This window comes from Schistocerca piceifrons, chromosome 2 (genome assembly GCF_021461385.2).
Source record: "Schistocerca piceifrons isolate TAMUIC-IGC-003096 chromosome 2, iqSchPice1.1, whole genome shotgun sequence".
Classification (NCBI taxonomy): domain Eukaryota; kingdom Metazoa; phylum Arthropoda; class Insecta; order Orthoptera; family Acrididae; genus Schistocerca; species Schistocerca piceifrons.
Window position 1 is genome coordinate 693008204 of NC_060139.1, and position 23242 is coordinate 693031445.

At 39.0% G+C, this 23242-nt stretch overlaps 1 protein-coding gene across 2 annotated transcripts in view; it reads right to left on the minus strand.

The window, feature by feature from the left end:
• LOC124775108 (protein timeless) overlaps positions 1–23242 on the minus strand; it is a 384357-nt gene that overhangs the window by 95771 nt on the left and 265344 nt on the right. For both annotated transcript variants that reach the window (XM_047249934.1, XM_047249936.1), the window contains 2 exons: positions 17704–17803; positions 6573–6765 (listed from right to left, as the gene is read on the minus strand). In XM_047249934.1, coding sequence (XP_047105890.1) covers positions 6573–6765; positions 17704–17803 — 293 coding nt within the window. The remainder of the gene's footprint in view (positions 1–6572; positions 6766–17703; positions 17804–23242) is intronic.

The window sequence follows — 23242 nt, forward strand, 5'->3', positions numbered from 1 at the left end:
ACACAAACAAAAGCAGAAAGTAAGCTGGTCTTTTTCACTAGTAAATGCTTCAGGTAAACTAATATTTTTGGTTTAAATACGGACTGCTTGTTTTGTTGTTTTTACTCAATGATCTCAAACTTTGATGTTTGCAACAGGTAGGCTCCTAAAGGATATTGCAAGAAAAAGCTTGTGGATGAAGCCAGTGTGAGGAAAAGAGTGGTAACCAACAAAATATTCCAAAATACTTTTAGTCTGAAAAGTTGTCATTGATCAAATATCGACATCAAGCATATCCATCTGAGGTATTCAGAGGAAAAAAAAACTAGGTGTTACATTTGTGGAACTGCTCTGAGGAATGATATCAACCATCCTCCCTTCTCTCTGGCACAGAGGTAGAATCATCGCAAACTTATTACTCCCGCAGATGATGTTATTGGTGTTTCTATGTATGCAGAGCAACTGTTCTGTTGCAGTACTAAGGATGGCAAACATGTATACTCACAAAACCCCATTGAATTAATATTTCATGAAGCTATGAATATGTATGTAAACAATCATCCTACAGGATTCATCCGAAAGATAGAAAGTTTACATTCTTTTTTGTGTGCCTGTCATAGATACAATGCTTCTACTATTCAGTGAGTGGTCCCCTTTACTCCTAAAGTATTTACATTGCATAAACAATCCTTTATTTCTGAATCTGTATGCCCATATGAGACATGGATTGCTACTTGACAGTCTTTGAGCATACTGATAAAAGCCACTGCAAAACAATATTTACAGTCTAGAATAGCTCCTGCAGTGATAATACTGAACAATTTTGCCCATAGAAACAAAATTAGATGAAAATACAGCCCTACCATAAACAATGTCAAAAACCTGCACCACACAGTTAACTTTGGAAAATGAAGTGGTACTGGTTGACGTGTGTGCAGATTTTTTGTTGCCCACATTCTGCAGTTATGTGTATTGACATGTCCTTGAAGATGGAAATGGGCTTCAGCTGTCCACAGAATGTTGGAAGGCCATTCACCGTCCACATTTGTGCGAGCATGAAATTTCAGAGTGAACTTTTGTCGCTCTGGCAGGTTGGCAGGAAGCATCTCCTGAACATGGGTGATTTTGTATGGATAGCAATGTAGAATGTTTTGTAGGATTTCATGCACCACACACGTGTCCAACGTTTGGGCACTGCACGTTTGCACACCACTGCTTGACCCCTCCTGCAGTACTGTGGCCACATCTTCAACAGACGCTGGATCAGCTGCTTTCCTCCCTTCTCCACACTGCACTTCAAAAGAACTTGTCTTTTTGAATTTTGTAATCATTCTCTCCAGACCCCTAGCAGACATCAAACCAGTGCCTTTTTTCATGCCCTTGAGGGCATGGAGCTTCTGCAGTGGTAATGGTCCACAGCCACTGTTCTTGTAAAAGAGGTTTAACAGCAAAGTGTGATCCTTCTGGGAGACAGTCATGTTGGGCATCTCAGATGCAAACTGAGGAACAGGTATGTGCCACGCATCTGTTGGTGTGCATATTCTGATAAAGTGCCATCTGTTGGTCAAATTGCCATAGATTTTTTGTTCCATAACATTTCCCCCTGTTTCAAGTGTTTTGAAACTTTAATTATGGACACCCTATATACACACACACTTTATAAGGTGATGCTAGTTGTTCTTCAACTTGCATTTATCTGCAGTCATTTTCATGAAGGAAGAGTGTTAACAAAAACTTCTATACCCACAGAACCCATAAAAAGGGAACCAACAGCTGTAATTATTACCATCTGGGAGAAGAAAGAGTAACATGTAAATCATTCACTTAATTGGTTGAAAACTAAAGTAACGTACCTCAAAAGATGATTCAATACACTGAAATATATTTGAATTAGGCTTTTAATGTTTAAAAATTATATCAGTGTTTCTTCAAAGCAAGAATACATTTATGTCAGAATACCACATTAAGGCGAAAACAAGACAAAACTTTTAGAGTAATGTCAAAACAAATTCTGTAGTAGATGACTGGACACACAGTTATCACATTACTCCAAAAACAAAATTTTCAAATAACATTCAGTGAAAAATAAAATTAGAAATTTTAGATTTTATCTACTGTAATATAGTGAGAGGTGAGAACATGTAATGCATCAGGAACATTGTTGAACATGATCACTTTGGTTGGGCAGTTGTTAGGGTGTGGGGAGGCAGAATGCTGCGACCTCCAAGTCTTTGAAAATGGTACACTCATTGGTCAATGTTATCATGACATTGTACTCCTTCCATTGTGCATCTTTTCAGGGATGCACTTGGCCCTGATTCCATTTTTATGGATGACAATATGCAATCACATCAAACTGTGCAGGTGGAGGTGTTCTTGGCAAGAGGGTCTATTTGGTGAATGGACTGGCCTGCCCACTTCCTCATCATAAATCCTACTGAACATGTATGGGATGCTTTGTGGAAATGTACCATAGCATGGAATATCAACAATGTAGAAAAGACAGACTGCTACTTACCATAAAGAAGACAAGCCAAGTTGCAGACGGGCCCCATTAAAAGTCAATTACATAAAGCTTTTGGACACTGCCTTCATCAGTAAAAGAGAGGCACGTGCCATTCACAAACACAAGCAAGCACACCTCACATACACATAACTGCCAACTCCAGCATCTCAGGCTGGAATGCAACAGCAGCATGTTCACGTGCGCCAATGACCATCCAGCAGTTGTAAATCGTACAGGTGGAGGAATGGAATGTCCTACCGTAAGAACTCCTTGCCAACCTTGTGACCAGCATGGAGTACCATGCAGAGCAAGTATTGCCACCTGTGTGATCACACACCTTATCAAGAATCATATTTCACCTTTCGTAATGTCCAGGGGACCATCGTAAATTGTGTTGACTTTGGCATAATTATTGTGTTTGAATAAAAGTGTCATTTCTGTTCATCTCACTGCATATTTATTTCAGTTGCCTACTGCACTATACTGCTGTGGTTTTTCCCATGTGTTGTCAAAGTTTCATCAAGCTCTGTTACCTGTCAGTGATACGTCATGTGAAAGTTGCTTTCATCCTTAAGTTCTGTACACCATTGTATATCACAGCCTCAAATCACGTATATGGTATCATTACCAGTTTTGACTTATTTTCAAGTTGTCATCAAATGGTCTGCATAGCTGTAAGTCAACTTGACAGGTCCTGAGAGGTCTTCACAATGTAAACATTTCTGCATGACTTAGTAATAAGTCAAAATTGATAATAATGCCATTTAAGTGATCTGAAGCTGTAATACACAATAAAAACAATTACTGTAGAGTCATTATAATCTCTCAGGCAGTATGCCTGTTGTTGTGGTTTTCAGTGCAAAGACTGGTTTGATGTGGTTCTCCATGCTACTTTATCCTGTGCAGGCCTCTTCATCTCTGAGTTACTACTGCAACCTACATTTTTTTGCATCTGCTTACAGTATTTGTCTCTTGCTCTACAATTTTTACATTCCAAATGAATTAACATGTGCATGCATGCCCACAAATGTGCACACACACACACACACACACACACACACACACATACACACACACACACACACACACAGCACTTCCCTCCATTATTAAATTGGCCATTTCGTTATGTCTCAAAATGTATCCTATTAACTGACCCCTTCTTTTTTGTTAAATTGTGCCACAAATATCTTTTATCCTTAATTCTGTTCAGTGCCTACTCATTAGTTCCATGATCCACCCATCTAATCTTCAGAATTCTTCTGTACCACCACATTTCAAAAGTTACTATTCACTTCTTTTCAGAAGTGTTTATCATCAACATTTTACTGTCATACAATGCTACACTCCAATGAAATAAATTCAAAAAAGACTTTCTAACATTAATTCTATATTCAATGTTAATGAATTTAGCTTCTTCAGAAACGCTTTTCTGGCTACTGCTAGTCTACATCTACATCATACGGTCCGTGGTGGAGGGTACCTGATACCAGTACCATTCATTTCCTTTCCTGTTCCACTCACACATAGAATAAGGGAAAAATGACTATCTATATGCCTCCATACAAGCCCTAATTTCTCTCATCTTTGTGGTCCCTATGCAAAATGCACATTGGTGGCAATGGAATCTTTCTGATGTCATCTTCAAACGACAGATCTCTGAATTTTCTCAGTAGCATTCCTCAAAAACAATGTAACTTTCACTGCAGGGATTGCCATTTGACTTCCTGAAGCATCTCTGTACAAATGTAACAGCCAATCTATGAACTGCTTTGATGTCTTCCCTTAATCCAACCTGGTGCGGATTCCAAACACTTGAGCAGTACACAAAAATGGGTCACATTAGTGTTCTACACACGCTCTCCTTTACAGATGAAACATACTTCCCTAAAATTCCCCCAACGAACTGAGGTCGAGCATTCACCTTCCTTACTACAATCCTCGCATGCTCACTCCATTTCATATTACTAGATATGTAATCAACTGTAATCGCTGTTCAAGCAGCATGCTACTAATGTTGTGTTTGAACATTACAGAATTGTTTTCCATACTCATCTCCATTAACTAACATTTTTCTACATTTAGAACTAGCTGCCATCAATCACATCAACTATAAATTATGTCTATGTCGTCTTGTATCCTTTTATAATCACTCAGCAATGACACCTTCCCCTATACCACAGCATTATCAGCAAACAGCAGCAGATTGTTGCTCATTCTGCCTGTCAGATCATTTATGTATATAGAGAATAATAGTGGTCTTATGACACTTCCCTGGGGCACTATTGATGATACCCTTGTCTCTGATGATCACTCCCCATTGAGGACAATGTACTGGGTTCTATTACTTAAAAAGTCTTTGAGCCATTCAAATATCTAGAAACCTATTCCATATGCTTGTACCTTCATAAATAGTCTGCAGTGAGACACTGTGTCAAATGCTTTTTGTTAATATAGGGATACAAAATCTGTCTGTTTTCCTTTATCCACAGTTCATAGTATATCACACGAGACAAGGGCAAGCTGAGATTTGCATAAGTGATGCTTACTGAAACTATGCTGATTTGTGGACAGAAGCTTTTCCCATCTCAAGCAGATTTATTATATTCAAACTGAGAATATGTTGAAAAATTCTGCAGCAAACCAAGATGGTTAAGATATTGGCCTCTAATTTTGTGCTTCCTTTCATTTACCTTTCTTATACATAGGGGTCACCTGCACATTTTTCTAGTCATTCGGAGCTTTTCGCTGGGAGAGAAATTTTTAATAAATGGAAAGTAAGTACGGGGGCCAATGTCATAGAGTACTCTTTGAAAAACCAAACTGAGATTCCATCAGGACCAGGCAACTTATTTGCTTTCAACTCCTTCAATTACCACGTTACACCAGGTATGCTTAGTACTATGTCCTTCATATGGGAGTCTGTGCAATGATTAAACAATGGTATGTCTGTACAATCCTCCCACATGAACAATATCTTAAACACAAGATTTGAAACTTCAGCTTTCCTTTTGCTATCTTCTATTGTCACATCAGACCAGTCAAGACACGACTGGAAACATGCCTTCAACCCACTTAGTGATTTTACTGGGAGAGAATTTTCTTTGAGTCTCAGCAAAATCTTTAGCTATGGAAGATGGTGGTAGCAGTTGTATGATTTGTGCATTAGTCTTTTTACGGACACTCAAATCTCTACTATCTTTCACTTCTTGTCATTTGCACATTCTCTTTTGAACCAAGGGTGTAACAGCCGTTGCTTCCTCAGCATTTTCCAAATCTCAATGTTAAACTACAGTGGGTCTTTTCCAGCCTTAATCCACTTTCTCGGCACATACTACTCCAGAGTGCAATTTACGATCCGTTTCAACTTTGGCCATAACTCACTTATGTCCATCATACAGGAATAAATGTCAGTTCACTGTCTTGACAGCATACTAACAACTGCATATGTGCTCTTTCTAGCAAAAATATTCTCCTGGCCTTCTTCGTTGATTTATTGACTTCAGTAAGCATCTCTATTTGGAGACCAAGCCAGAACTGTTTGTAGCTACAAGATTTAAAATATTTCCACTTCATGTGGGCTGTTCAGTTAGTTGCTCAATACAGTTTGTGGGAAACGAGATCAAAAGTACTTCACAATGCTGATTGTTCATACCCCCTGCAATGAATCCGTAGACATCCCAGTCTATACTCAGTATGCTAAAGTTGCCAACAATTAATACTGCATGATCTGGGTATTTCCACACTATTGAACATAGAATTTCATTGTATGAAGGGCAGCAAAAGTTCACAACATTTTTATGCAGCTGTGGAGTAGTAGATGTAACACAAAGTGTGATGTGTCAGCTACAAGGCAATGAGGGCCAGAGGCCTCCAGGAAAGAGACTAGCTAAATAAAAAGAGGCCGAAAATGGGGAACAAGAAATGGTGGCAGCTGTAAATAACACTTGTGGTATAATGATGGGTCATTTAATGAATAATGGTAGTCACAGCCCACAGATGGAGGGATTCTGCTCACTGTTAAATTAGAAGTATTTAGAAGTTTCTGTTTTTTTTATCTTAATAGAATCAAATACTTTATTTCACTTACTGTTTAATATGTTCTGTGATGGAAGCATTTCCTTTGTATTGTGAGAGCTTAGAAGTGCAGTCCAGAAATAGCATCAGAATATGATTACTAACTATAACATCCTGGAGATACTGTTTTGTCTGAAATTTTTGATTGTAACTGCGCAAAAGTAGAATGAATAAATATTTCAGGTCTTCAGTCATTGCAATTTCCACTGTAAAAATAAAAAAAAGTCCTGCATATTAGTATACTGTTACACACACACAGACACACACGCACAACCTAAATAATCACAGTTTAAAATGATTATTTACACAAAGATAACTTTTTTCTTTTTTCTGTATCTATCTATACACAAATACGTAACAAACAATTATTATAATGAGCATATTCAACAATGAATCAATGGTGACATAAAAATATGGCATAAAACCACGCACATTCTGGCAGAAGGTAAGTAACTTAGGAATAAAGGAGACCACTCACCAAGCAGTAAAAGCATTGAATTGTCAACAGGCACACAAAAAAATGAAAACGTTGCTCTCTGCACACTTACCTTGTGTTACCTGGACACACAATGCAGGGATTGCAGTTTGGCAAGTGGACTGAGGTGAGGGGTTGTATCAGCTGGGGTGGGTAGCAGGAGAAAGAGACAGAAAGCAGGAGGAGGGTTTGAGAAGCTCAGAGGGTGGCAGAGGGAGGCAGCAGGTGTATGGGATAGGAATTCAGGAGGGAGAGGCAGCATGTGCATGGAATAGGATGCAATACACAGAATCCATAGCCAATGTATGGTGTGATGCACTGTGACAATGATGAAAAGGTGTTGACTGGGAGTGGATGACAGAACAGAGGAGAGGAGACTGATGGGTAGAGGGAGTGGGTGCAAAGGGCTAGTGAAGATAGAGATTAGGAGGATTACAAGAGAGACGGACGTGTTACAATAACTTTGATCTGCGTAGTTCAGGAAGCTGCTGCTGGAGGAAAGGATCCAGATGTAATAAGTTTTGAAGCAGTCACTGAAGTCAAGTATGTGGTGCTCAGCAATGTGTTCTGTGTGGGGTCAACCCTACTCTTGACCAGTTTGGTGGTGGCCATTGTTTCTGGTGGATAGCTGGTTGGTGGTCAAGCCCACAAAAAATACTGTGCAGAAATTGCAGCAGAGCTGGTAACGACATGACAGTTTTCACAGGTGGCTCTGCGTCTGATGGGGTAAGAAAAGTCTGTGACATGACTAGAGCGGGATGTATTGGGTGGATGAATTGAGCAGGTCTTGTACCTGGGACTTCCACTTAGATATGACCTCTGTTGCAAGTACTAGGAGGAGGTGTGTGGCATAGGGATGGGCCAGGATGTTGTGTAGGTTGGGTGTGCAGTGGAATACAATTTTAGGTGGGTCACCCAGTTGCTCCAATCCATGTGGATACTGGGTAACTTGTTAGTATGATCCCACTTATCAGTATGACGTTGCACCTCCAGCCTGGATATATGCATTTACTCAGTTGAGGATGGAGCTTAAAGCCATTGTATCCTCTTCTGAGGCAATCTGAACCACAAGTGTCCTAACTGGTTCAAAAATGGTTCAAATGGCTCTGAGCACTATGGGACTTAACTTCTGTGGCCATCAGTCCCCTAGAACTTAGAACTACTTAAACCTAACTAACTTAAGGACATCACACACATCCATGTCCGAGGCAGGATTCGAACCTGCGACCAAAGCGCCTATAACCGCTCGGCCACCCCGGCCGCCCTAACTGGTCCTCGATATCCTGGATAATGACACTGAGAAAGCTGACGTACAAACTAGTGTCACCAATATTCTATTTGGGGACAGATCTGGGGATCTTGTTGGCCATGTGAGTACTTCAACATCAAGCAAACAGTTCATAGAAGTATGTGCCATGCTTCGATGAGCACTGTCCTGTTGAAAAGTGGCACCACAGTAATGTAGCAAAAGAGGTAACACATGAGGATGCAGGATGTTCTTGCCATACTGTTGTGCCGTCAAGGGTTCCCTCAGTCACTACCAGCCATGACCTGAAGTCATAACCAGCTCCCAAGATGGCATCGCGGTGTGAGGAACCATTGGATAGGACTTAAGGTCACAGCCAGTAGTGGTTGAGGAAACTCTGGCAGCATATCAACAGGACAATGCTGGCCCACAGAGGTCACATGTCTATATGAACTCTATCTGTGATGTTGAGGTACTCCTGTGGCCAGTAAGATTGCTAGATCTGTCCTCGTTACAACACATGTGGGACTGTCACAGACAGCAGCTCTGTCCCTGTGCCAGTATCCAGGACAAGTTACAACAGCTGTGCACCAGTATGCCTCAGGAGAAGCATGCCAACTGAATTAGCGCATAAATCCAGGCCAGAAGGAATGTGCCATACTGATAAATGTACTCATAGTGCCAACTTATTTGTAAATTACTCAGTATTGTAATAACTGCAATAACATCACATAGCCTCTCAACCCATGAAGTTTCATTTCATTTCCTCCTCCCCTTCTAGGTACTTCAATTTTTTAGGAGGCAAGCAGAAGAAAATTTACTACTTTTTGCGTAGTTACAGTGTAATGGATGATTATTCTACTACGAGGTAATGGCAATTAAGTGAGGTATAATATGATGAAATACAGTGAACTGTTAAAATATAATGAGAATTATTGTAAACTGAAATGATGATGTTCTGATGGGGTTACTTGTGAATAATGTATGAAGGAACAATGATGCTGATGATGATGAACGCAGTGATGATGTATTATAAGAAGCATGATAAAGAAGTTATATTCAGGGTTTTTGCTGTCTTTAAATTTAGTACAGTATATATTCATAATATCATTAGAAAATGTTGAAAATGGATGAAATGGATTTCTGTGTGATGAAGAAGTAGTAATGCTTGAGTCGCTGTATCACTCTGAACCTTGTAGGAACATATTATTACAGATATTAACACAAGTTCATGAGAAATTGTATCAAAGATTGGAGAAACAAATTGGAAATCATTACTGCAACAGATGTAGAGAATACTGCTTAAAAATAAGGCAGTGAATCTGTTGCTATTAGCACTGTCCATTAAAACAGCATCATGACTGGGTATTTCAACTTTTACATCTTAGCACTAAGCTGTTTAATTTAAGTATAAATTATGTATGAACTTGCTTACGTCTGAAAAGAATTTCTTCCAGTTCTGTGACCATGTCAATGACACTGAAATTCACATGAATTTACATGTGTTCTAAATATTTACATGGACTTTTGTCATTTTAGTGCTGATATGAGTAATTTCATTCAACATTAGCTCACATCTGTTTCTTTCCAGTACCCATGCAGCTACATGACTACATGTTCTTATACAAATCTTGTATACAGAGATTAATTATGAACTTCAAATAAATGATATGCTAGTGTTTCAATATCAGAACATGGTGAATAGTAAACTGTTTAGTGTTAAGTCTTTACTTTTCAAAATACTACTTCTATATTTACAGTCCTGTCAACACTCAAGCATAGCTGTATAACTTGGTTTTTACACTGTTTTTGCTCTGATTATATTAAGTTCTGGCAAAATTATGTACTATTTCTGAAAACACTGACTACAAACTGTACCTGATGCTACACTCCAACATGGAACTAAATAATAAAGCCAGAAGGTGGTAAATGATGAGAGCAGCTAAGAATAAGGACATAGATACAGAAAGGGGAAACCCAGTTGAAACCAAATGTGATGATTATCATAAAACAAAGGCAACTTATTTAAAAAGATATTAAAAGAGTTCATGAAACAGTTCATCATAACTGAAGTAATAAACATTATTATTAAAGCCTAGAGGATCTTCAAAGTGTATTCTGTGAAAAAAGTGTTCCTCAAAAAATAAAAAGTTTTTCCACATATTTCCTTTACAAACAGAAATTATATGAGTTATATTGGTTCTCACTCCTTTATATACACAGGATGGCCAGAAATAGGCTGAAAAGCTTGTGAAGGTGTAACAGGGGAGGTTGTGATGAGAAATAATTGTTAAGAAAAAAATTCAACTGTTCCAGAGTTATTTAGCATTGATGTTAGCCGATCAGGTCATCAAGCATGCAAATTCAAGCAGCTTGACAGCGACATTGTCACCAAACTTGTTCTTCATTTGGATTCCTCATACCAAACAAACATAGCTTTTGATCACCTAGCTTAAACTTATCACTTCTGAAATAGTCAAATTTTAACTGTAATGAGCATTTGGACAAGTAGAAACTCACGGACTCATAGAGGTCTGTGCATTACTACATTTTAGCATGTGCAAGTGATTCACTTGTGAGGGCAATGACCTGATTGGCTAATTTCAATGCTAAATAACTTGGAAGCAGCACACTGTAATTATTTCTCAATACAACCTCCCCTGCAACACCCTTACAAGCTTTGTAGTGTTTCTGACCACCCTGTGTATCATAAATTCATTGCATCCAAACAATTTTATCACATTTTGCATTCTAATTTACTAATGTTGCTTCATGTTTAGTTGGTCTAAACTAAGTTGTAGGAGTGCAGATTATTAGAATGTATATTGCCATTTTCAAAGTTTGTGCTAATTATATTTACTGATTAATGAAATTCATTGAGATTAATCATCACACAGAAAACAATTTTTATTAGTCTCCTGAACAACACAAACACCAAAACTTCGCAGGAATGTCTGTAACTGATTATGACCCACGCACAACTCTGTTCAACCTGCGTCAACTCTTTTTACACATATCCTCTTGTTCTGGTCCATGCACACTCTGCCAAAATATCATCTATAAATTTTATGTGTGATATTCTGGAAAAGTGGGTAATGTACCAGACCAAGACTTCTTCAGTTCAGTACATGATACACATTAATAATGATGCAAGTGTGTGTGTATGAATATGTTTCATAAATACAGTTTAACCTTTCACCATTTGTTGAATGTTGTCACTTGTATGTGAAAACAGGAGGTTTATTTCAATGTTTCTACAGAATTAAAGTGATATGGAATCAGTGTTTCCAAAGCAACACAATACAGAGTATAGTTTCTGTTTTACAGTATATTTTAACAAGTAAGAAAAAGCTAATCAATTTGAAATGTATATTTTTGATCTAAGAAGCATGAAAACAGTATTTGTAATTCTATAATTAGTACAAAAATCAATACTATTGAAATTCATTGTTTCAATATCCATAGTTGTTAGTCTAGTTCCTGCATGATCTGTCAATCAATGCTCTTCTCTCTCTCAACCTGTACGCTGCTATCCCTTCCCTTTCCCCGCCCCCTCCAGATTTCTGCTTCTGTAACATGTGACAGTTACTTTCCAATGTGTAAGTGTATTTTAGTTGTGCCTGTGTGCAACTTAACATGTCATCTTTATGGTAAATAGCAGTCTATCTTTTCCTAATATTGTTCATAAATTTTAACTGTAAATCAATTTTGTAGACAGTAAAACAATAATATGTAATATTGTATTTGTTATGATTCCATTTATAGTGGGGCATTACTGCCCACTGAGAGAGATGAGAGAGTTGATTTTTGGAGTCAGTTTTAGTGTTGAGAGAGTGTTAATGTGTGCAGTCCATTCAAAATTCCAGATTATGTAGATTCACCGAGAAAAGTTGCTTTCAAAAGAGAAAATAAATGTCAAAATGCATAAAAAACAGTCTTAATTATTTAACAATGAAAACCATCAATTATTAATAAAGTTATTTAATTGCATAGATAAAAAATCTACTCCCCAAGTGGCAGTAGAACACACACATAGAAAAGGCTGTTGTGATTGGCAAGCTTTTGGAGCCAGTGGCTCCATCTTCAGGCAGAACGGTTGAAGGGGGAGGAAGAAGGGTGACGGAAAAAGACTGGAGAGGCCTAAGAAAAGGGGTAGATTTTGGCAAAGTCACCCAGAACCGGTAAGTCTCCCTGACCCACAGTTCTGGGTGACTTTCCCAAAATCTACACCTTTACCTAGACCTCCCCAGCCCTTTACTTCACCCTTCTTGCTTCCCCTTCAACCCTTCTGCTTGAAGAGAGAGCCACTGGCTCTGAAAGCTTGCCAATCACAACAGCCTTTTTTATGTGAGTGTTCTGACACCACTCGGTGAGTAGATTTTTTATCCATCCAATCAAATAGTCTTAATTATTTGGTGAAGTGCACTAACTAGGTCCCACATGCATCAGTATCCATGTTAGCTTTCTCCAGCAAACAATTACTGACAACTCTTTATTGACATGAAGACCAAGAGATAAGTATCTGAAATATAGCCACCTGACACAAAATATTTGCTGTTTATAATATGCTTCAAGAAGCTGCAGAAGCAAAATACAAATGGTTAAAGATTTTTATGCCTTCCTTCTTGTGCCATATTAGAACTTAGTAGATAGAATAAATTATGTCTCCTTCTAGTATTATATTTATATGTTCACAGTGTAATTAACTGTTGGCAACAAGCTTCGTAAGATTGGAAATGAGATGTGAGGTTGTTGTCAATATGTTCAATTGTTTACAGAGCTGTTCACAAGATGTTCTCAAGTAGACACCACATATTATTATTATCACACACTTCTCTGCACCAAACATGTTTTTTTTTTTTTTTTCAATTAAGCGGTAGTCCACTGTATGATCCCATTAGACATTAAAGTAAATCAACATTTTTACATTTGTAACTCCAAAATCTGATATTATCAGTTATATGATAGTTCCAGGGCAAAGATGTTTAAGAAAATCGTAACATGTGACTTTCATTTCAGATTCTTATCAATACAAACACTTACGCATGTAGAATATTGTGTGTCCTTTCTTGATTTGCCCTTATGCATCATTTCTAATGGTAGGGTCAGGCCTAGTTCAGTATTGAATTGTGCTTTATCTAAATTTAGTGACAGTACATTAGCAGAGAAAAAGTTATGACAGTCTGCTGGCAAATGGCACACACTGGGTTCTCTACAGGCCAACTAAGCTGCTAGTTAGTTTGCTCATTTTCTCTCATTGCTCCAGTACCTAATAAGCAATAAGGAAAGGAGGGAACTGGATAAGAGCTGGGAAGGGAAAAGACAGGTGGATGCATTTGCAGAGGTTGGCACACAACAAGGGTGAGAAGACATGAACAGGGAGGAGGTGATGGCACAGAGGTGGTGGAAACTGTTAGGTGGAAGGTGTGGAGACAATAGGCTACTGTAGGTTGAGGCTGGGATAATTTTGGGAGCCAAAAATGTTTTGTAAGGATAAATCCCATCTGTGCAATTCAGAAAAGCCGGTGTTGGACAGGACGATCCAGATGGCATGGGTTGTGAAACAGCCATTGAAATCAAGCATGTTACGTTCAGTCACATGTTGTGGCACAGGGTGGTCAAACATGCTCTTGGCCACAGTTTGGTGGTGGCCATTCATCCTGGTGGACAGCTGGTTAGTCACAACACCAACATAAAAAGTAGTGAAATGATTACTGGAGAGCTGGTATATGACATGGTTACTTTCACAGGTGACTCAATCTCTGATGAGATAGGATAAGCCTTTGACAGGACTTGAGTGGGAAGTGCTGGGTGGGTGGATTGGGCAGGTCTTGCACCTAGGTCTATCCCTGTGAGAATGGGTTGGGACTGGGAGTGGCATAGGGGTGGACTGGGATGTTGTGGAGGTTGGGTGGGTGACAGAACACCACTTTAGTAGGGGTGGGAAAGATTTTGGGTAGGATGTCCCTTATTTCAGGGCATAATGATAGGAAATCAAACCCCTGGTGAAGGATGTGATTCAATTATTCCCTTCCAGGGAAGTATTGGATGACAAAGGGGGCACTCATTTGTAGTTCGTTCTTGGGGGATTTGGGGTGTGTGGGGAAATGACAAATTTGTGGACTAGGTCTGGAGGACAGTATCTGTCTGAGAAGACACTGGTGAGACCTTCAGCATACTGGGCAAGGAAGTTCTTGTCACTGCAGATATGCCATTCCTTGGTGGCCAGCCTGTATGGGAGGGATTTTTTGATGTAGAAGGGATGGCAGATGTCGAAAAGCAGGTATTGTTGGTCGTTGGTGGGTATAATGAGGACAGAGGTGTGGATGGAGCAATCAGAGAGGAAGTGGTCCTTCTTGGACATTGACCACCCTGTGGAAGACCCTGGTGGAAGATATGCCAAATCCACCCTCCCAACACTTCCTATTCCTGTCCTTTCACAGGTTTATCCTATCCCATCAGAGGTCAGGCCACATCTAAAACCAAGCCATGTCATATACCAGCTCTGTTGCAATCATTGCACTGCATTTTATATTGGTATTATGACCAATCAGCTGTCCACCACGATGCACGACCATCACTAAAAAGCAGCCAAGAGCATGATACACCACCCTTTGGCATAATAAGCAACTGAACATAAAATGCTTGATTTCAATGGCTGTTTCAGATGGAAGTTATCCTTACAACACATTCCCTGCTCCCTAAACTATTCTGTCTGGTCTCAACCAACAGTAATGTACTGTCGCCACACCCTCCATCCAACAGTTTCCACCCCCTCTGTCTTATCACCTCCTCCTTATTCACATCCCGTCCCACACCGTGTGCCGCTCTCTATCAACACATCCGCCCATCTTTCCCCTTCCTTGCTCCTCTCCTTTGCACCTGCCCCCCCTTCCCCCCAACCTCACTGCTCACATCCCAGCTACAGCACCTGACAGTCTTCTCATGCCTCCATATAGTCCCTGCACACTCCACAAGAAAGCACTCTTCTCTCCCTCCACCAATACCCTATTATCCCACCCCCTCCCTGTCCCACTCCCGACTGCCATGCAGTGTGACAGTTGCATTCCAGTCCGAGCTGCCATACATTGCAGTGATGTGTGCTTGCTTGTGTGTGAATACGCATATGTGTGAGTTTTCTTTTCTGAAGAAGGCTTTGTTGTCCGAGAGCTAAACATGTAATAGTCTTTTTGTTGTAAGTGTCTGAAGCTCAGTGTGTTATCTTTATAGTGAGTAGCATTCTATCTTTTTCCTTATACTGCAGACCTAAAAAGTATTTTCTCCATTAGCCCCTAATGGCAGCATAAGGCCATTAAATTACTGCAGGAAGTGGTGAAACCAGGAAAACCTTCCAATGAATATGAAATGCTTACTAATAATAAATGACAGACATCCACACAACTACTTAGTGGATGTTAAATAAAGATATAGACAAAGTTTTAACTAGTGATTAACATGTAACAAAATAATCATACTAACTTATGACAATTTTACGTGTAATTATGCCATGTTAGGTTGCTCTGTACTATAACATATTATGTGCATCCAGAGGCATGGAACATATATACTTAAATAAAACATATGGTGACAGCGTTTACGGGTTATGTCTGGAGGCCAATAAATGAATAACAAAAGTTCATCATTTATAACCTGGGTTAACAATATTATATTGGTATAAAACAACACACTGTGGAACATGGAAAAACTTAAGTTCATCATATTCACTATTAGAAATAATCTCTACAAGAATATTTGTTTTTAAGAAGAGAAATCATTTATATCTCATTACTTCACAGACAGGCTGTCATAGAATAAAAGGTACAACAGCATGCCATCTCATTAAATCTAAGTTTTAAATGATAGATTTTAAAGTTGAAAGTTGACAATCAATACTTGACTTTAATTATGTCTTGTGCTGCATTACACTGACTTACCTAATACGATTGTAAAATGACGCATGGGTTAATACACAACTCATCAATTAACTAAGCCATTGGTAAATAGCACATCTTGAGGTTGAGGAAGTTTTTCTTGTGATCTGTACCACCCACATAGTCTACATGGTTAAACTAGGAACTTTCTCCTTGTGATACACAATATTCCAATTTTGTGCAATTGGTAGTCATTGAAGCCTGATCTCAATTTAAAGTAATAGAGAACTAGCAGTTTTGATTGGCCTCATCTTGGTGGGATCTCTAGGTTTGCCAAACATGTTCCTGGTCATGACCAGACAAATTCCCCTAGGTTTTTGATATTTGGCATGATCCACGTGGGCACATTATGCTTATCAAATTCTATGAAGGTGGCTACCCCTCCCTCCAGTCCCCCACAATCCATCAGACACTTTACAATTAATTCTTGTCATGAAACTTCCTGGCAGATTAAAACTGTGTGTCGGACCGATACTCGAACTCGGGACCTTTGCCTTTCACGCGCAAGTGCTCTCCCATCTGAGCTACCCTAGTACGACTCACGCCCCGACCTCACAGCTTTACTCCCACCAGTACCTCATCTCCTACTTGCCAAACTTCACAGAAGCTCTCCTGCAAACCTGCAGAACTAGCACTCCTGAAAGAAATGATATGTGGGGATATGGCTTAGCCACAGCCTGGGGGATGTTTCCAGAATTGGATTTTCACTCTGCAGAGGGGTGTGCGCTGATATGAAACTTCCTGGCAGATTAAAACTGTGTGCCGGACCAAAACTCGAACTTGGGACATTTGCCTTTTGCGGGCAAGTGCTCTACCATCTGAGCTACCCAAGCACGACTCACGCCCCGTCCTCACAGCTTTACTTCCACCAGTACCTCGTCTCCTACTTTCGCAGGAGAGCTTCTGTGAAGTTTGGAAGTAGGAGACGAGGTACTGGCGGAAGTAAAGCTGTGAGGATGGGGCGTGAGTCATACTTGGGTAGCTCGGATGGTAGAACACTTGCCAACGAAAGGCAAAGGTCCCAAGTTAGAATCTCGGTCCGACACACAGTTTTAATCTGCTAGGAAGTTTCATATCAGTGCACACTCCGCTGCAGAGTGAAAATCTCATTCTGAACTCTTGTCATTCCCTCCCAATGCAAGATAGAAGAGCAATTTAACTCACAACACTGGCCCATAATGTATGCTGAACTGAGTGACATTACCTGTACAACTTTGTTTGACAAGTCAATAATAAAAATTCTCACTATCTATTAATCTGAAGTGACTATTTTCATTTTATAGGCAGAAAGTCTCCTCAATTTAGTGACCTTAATCTCAGACAAGGCATTCAACACAGAGAAAATATTACATACAGAAAAAAATGGACTTGGCATCCCATATGAATTTTCCATGCTTTTCATATATTGGTAATTTTTCCAAGTTATATACTTATTTTTAAATAGGATTTTTATAAATAAACCCATGGGATATGGATATGAGTAACTACTTACACTGCAATTGCAGAAGATAGTCCCTGTCCTCAGGGCTTAAATGTGATATTTTTTTGTATGTTTCCAAAGCTTGAATAAATTCACGAATTGCAGTCACCACCTGTCGGAGGACAAAAATACTGAATTTATTAGATGTTTTTTGCAAACTATCTATGAGAACATACAAAACAACTGTACATATTTAAACACAATACAGATTTCAATTACAGGAGTTATTAAACCAACATCAGTGCGAAAAACGTCACTACTACTACTACTACTACTACTACTACTACTGTTACTGCTACTAATAATAATTCATGAATTGGAGAGGATTGAAAAACTATTATAAAAATAAAACATTAAACTTTAAAAGATAATTATGAGAAAAAGTAAGAATACAGAAACTGTATTGTCAGAAGAAAGAAAAAATGATAATGTGGGAAAAGGCAAGACAATACTGCAAAAGTGGGAAATAACACAAAGAAGAGGAACAGAAACTGTAGATCAATATGATTGGGGGCAGGAATGACAATGATCACTTAGGCTTTCAGCCAAGGGGCCATTTGGCCTGTCCATGAACAGGCTGATGTTACTGAGGTGGTGCCAGGTGTCTGGCAACCAGAGAGGCTAGTGTCCCTCCACACAGCTATAACCTCGGTTTGGTTTTTTGAAACCAATGGTCACTGGATCTTCTGCAGTTTCAGGAATAACATTTTGAGGAATTTATGAATTAACTACTAACAGAATCCAGAAATTTCCACCACTTGACAGTCCTGTGCTCAAGCAAGCTATTTGTGTTTGATCATCATGTTCAGTTTAAATGATTTGGGAAGCAAAAGACGATCTAAGTCAGGGGTGGGTAGAAGATTACTTGGAACCAATGTCTGTATGATGCAAGTGTAATGTTTTAATCAATGCATAATCTTACATAATATTTAATTTACAGGCATACTAAAATTATCCAGCATGTCCTTTACTTCATCCTTTGCTAAAAGTTTTACAAAATGAGAACAGGAATGCCTGAATAAAGTATAGGACTGGTGATCTGTCAAGCTATCACATTTTGCATGATGTCTTCTCTTGGCTCAAATCATGCTCCTTTCAGGGGCCTTTTCAGCTAGGGAAATAGCCGAAAGTCACACAGAGTTGGAGTCCTTTTTGCATTGTCTAGCATTTCTTCTGCTATTTCCAGACAGAGTTGCTTGCTCTCCATTATCAGCAGCAACGGTACGAATTTTGCAGACATTACACTAATGCACAAATCTCTGATCAAACCGAATGTACCAATCCAATAGTTGCTCCTCCACTGTTTGTAGGTTCTTGCACTGTGGTACAATAGCCTTCCGTAACCAAAGTATGCACTAGCTTAATGATATTGTCATACAGGCTTGCTGGGGGTCTGCCTGTACACAGTTCACCGTCAAGTGACATGTGGCCATTTTTGAAGTGGATGTGCCACTCCTTTCTCCATGAGTTACTCATAGCTTCATCTCCAAAACCCTTTTGAAATCTTGTGAATGTTTTCCACTTGGATATCCCTAAGCTTGTGCAAAAATTATATGCAATATTGCTGCTCAGTTTGTTCTGTCATTTTACAGCTTACTAGAATCTGATGAGTGCTCATTACACGTCCTCACTCAAAGGAAGATAGCCAGCAACTGACACTTTCTGTTAGCAGGAAAAACTACACGGCTTTGTGTGAATTTCCTGCACCATATCTCCACAAAAGAAAGTCTCCAGTGCTTCATTTATGTGGGAAAGAAGAAGGTTTGAAAGTTTTTGTATGCTCCTATAATATATCATGAAAGGCATATGGTAAGCTAATATATTAATACTCCATTATCAGAGACTGTTTTAAGGAGAGGTGCTGAATGTTTCAAACAGAACATCAACAATCTCTTACAGGACATACGGGAGCAAGATTCAAGAAACTGGCTAAGCCTATGCAACACACTTTAAATATCAGTTCTGAAATTAAGACAGCCTCCAAGTACGTACAAAAATAGATGGTGGAATACAATGTGTGATAAAGTGATAGAGGGCTGACTCAAAGTGTGGACTCAGTTAAACAGACATTGAACAACTGATTGATGGGAATCTCTCCAGAAGACTCAGAAAATTGCCTCTCCAGAATAATCTACAAAGGAAAATGAGCTGCTGCCTCCTTCTTAAAGCCCTCTTAGTCAGTGCCTCTGTTATGTTAGTGGTTAATTTCTATTTGACCTCTCCACCTCTGATTTGGTTTACTTATTGATCTCTTTGCTACTGGTCAATAGTTCAGCATTATTTTAAGAATTTTATTTTCATGAGCTTATGACAAAAAGAAAGCTCATAGATATAGAACAAGACTGCTTCAAAAACAACACCAAACACCATGAATTTGAGAAGACCTTTAAGGAGAGTCTGTCTGGTTACCAGACAGAAATACTACATTTCCATTGAGCAGACAGATAATGAGAGATGAACACCAAAGAAAATTGAATGATACTGGTTGACTACTTCTAAGTCTTGCTCAACTATGATATGTCATAATAAAGACTGCCCTTCAGAAAGCCGATGCCAAATTTGAATTCAAAATCTACAACAATATAGGAATCATTAGATATCATCACAGCACTTAAAAACTACTAAGCATCTGGTGAACACAGCATTATTACTGAGATATGGAAGATAGCAAGAGAGGAACTCTTAAAAATAATACATACATGTTTAACAGAGAACTGGTACACTGAAATAATTGCAGTGGACTTGAAATGTGCATTTATACATCCACCTGATAATAAAAGTGATAAGGCAGATCTGAATGAGTACAGAGGCTTATCTATTTTGCTGGTCACATACAAAATTCTTTCTAAAGCTCATCTAAACCATTTGGAACAATAGACTGACACCTGATTGACATCTACCAAGTAGGATTATGGAAGAACAAATACAGAACTTGAAGAAGATCTTAAGTTTCTCACAAATGTAGCAGCACAACTGTGACCTTCATAGACTTCAAGAAGGCATACGACTCTGCCAATAGACAGTGATTTTGGCAGTCTAGAATGCTATGAGTGGACAGGAAGGGTGAACTCTTGCAAATACCAACTCAAAAGTAAAATTCCTTGGTGAAATCTTTTGACAAATGTATAAGTGTTCCATTTGTTGTTAAACTCCATTCTGCATTAAGTTATAAGAGAATGGGAAAAGATGTCAAAGGCATAAACATCAGAAGGTCGATGTGTAAAATCAATGTTAAAAGCTTTGCCTTCAAGCAGTCATCACTAAGACTGAAGAGGAAACTAAATATGCCACAGAAATGCTACATAACATAATGGAAAAGGCAGGGATCCAGATATCTCATGAGAATACCTATTACATAGAGAAATGGCATTAATGCACCTGGAAAGTTCTATTAAAGATGAAATACGGAGTGATTTTACAAGTATCCTCTCTCAAACAGCATAAGATCTCATATTATCATCAGCATTGGACAGTAACAAAAACTTAGAAAGAGCTGTAAAACAAACTTACAAAGATCTGTAAAACTGCAAAAGGCATTCTGAATCATGCAAAATTACTACAGCCAAAAAATTATACTGCTCAATGGAAAATTCTGACATACAAGACAGTTCTTTTACCAGAAGTACTAAACGTATCAGGGACCACTGCTGTTGAACTTGCAGAAATTGAAAAATGTGAGTGAAAATTTTTCAGGAAAATATATGCCCCCCCAGAAGAAAACATACACTGTAGTGAAAAAAGTCATGAGATATCGATATACAAATATACAGTTGACAGAAGGATGTATACACAAGGTATAAAAGGGCAGCGCATTGGTGGAGCTCTAATTTGTGCTTGGGTGGCCATATGAAAAGGTTTCTGGCATGATTATGGCGGCATGATTGGAATTAACAGATTCTGAACGTGGAATGATAGTTGGAGCTAGATGCATGGGACAGTCCATTTCAGAAATTGTTAGGGAATCTAATATTCCAAGATCCACAGTGTCAAGAGTGTGCAGAGATTACCAAATTTCAGACATTTTAGGCATTACCTTTCATCACGGAAAACACAGTTGCTGATGGCCTCCACTTAACAACTGATAGCAGGGGAATTTGCGTAGAGTTGCCACTGCTACCATACAAGCAACACTGCATGAAATAACCACAGAAATCAATGTGGAAGATTCAACAAAAGTATCTGTTAGGACAGTGCGGTGAAATCTGGTGCTAATGGACTATGGCAACAGATGACCAACATGGATCCCCTTGCTAATAGCATGACATTGCCTGCAGCACCTCTAGTTGGCTCATGACCATATCGGTTGGACCGCAGATAACAGGAAAACTGTGATCTGGTAAGATGAGTTTCAGTTGGTAAGAGCTGATGGTATGGTTCTAGTATGGTGCAGACCCCATGAAGCCATGGACCCAAGTTGTCAACAAGGTACTGTGCAGGCTGGTGGTGGCTACATAATGGTGTGGACTGTCTTTACATGGAATGGACTGGTTCCTCTGGGCCAACTGTCTTATCTTTGACTGTAAATGGTTACATTCAGCTGCTTGGAGACCATCTGCAGCCATCCGTGAGCTTCCTGATCCCAAAAAAACATGGATGACGATGCACCAGACCACAATTATTCACAATTGGTTTGAAGAACATTCTGGGCAGTTTCAGTGAATGATTTGGCCACCCAGATCACCCAACATGAATCTCATCAAATACTTATGGGCCTGTACAGAGTAAGAAACACACACAACTTCAGTTCAATTTACAAACGTGAAGTATAAATAATGCAGCACAAAAAACACTGCAGAATGGCAAAAACTGCCAAGCGCATACACAAATCAAAGTCTTTCACTGTCAGCCACTGCTAGCAAGAGGGCAAGAAGCAGAATAAGTAAAGAAACACCAATAACCACAGAAGATGCTTTATAAATAAAATCAAAATGCATCTGGTGTAATTCTCTTTAATTAAATTGCCATAAGCTCAAGATGAATAACCAACAGTAACTGATTCTATGTTCATATTTAAAGAATGAACAACAATAAACTCCAAAAGGACTAGCACATTATTAATTTAAAGAAGGTTGAAATCAGCTTGTTAGAAGAAATTAGGGAAAATTTCCAAGATATGAACAGAAGAAATCACAATATATCGTCTTGTCTTTGGGACACTAAAACCAAGACGATGATTCATGGAGAAGTTTAAAAAGTATAAATGGCCAGAAGAAGAAAATCACAGTGAATTCTTGAAGAGAATTTGTTACATAAGAGAGCAAAAAGCCAGCAAAGTGTTAAACAATCAGCAACCCACATATGCACAGCTGTTTTGAGTTTTTGGGCCTCAAACATAGGGCATTTGCCTTTTGCAGGCCCATTCTAGTAACTGAGCTAACCAAGCATGACTCACAACCCACTCTCACAGCTTTACTTCCATTAATGCCTCCCTCATCTCCTACTTTCAAAACTTCACTGAAGTTCTCCTACATATGTTTTGGGACTAGTACTCCTGGAATAAAGAATATAAAAGAGAAATATCTTGGACACAGGGAGGAAGATTCAGTCAGAA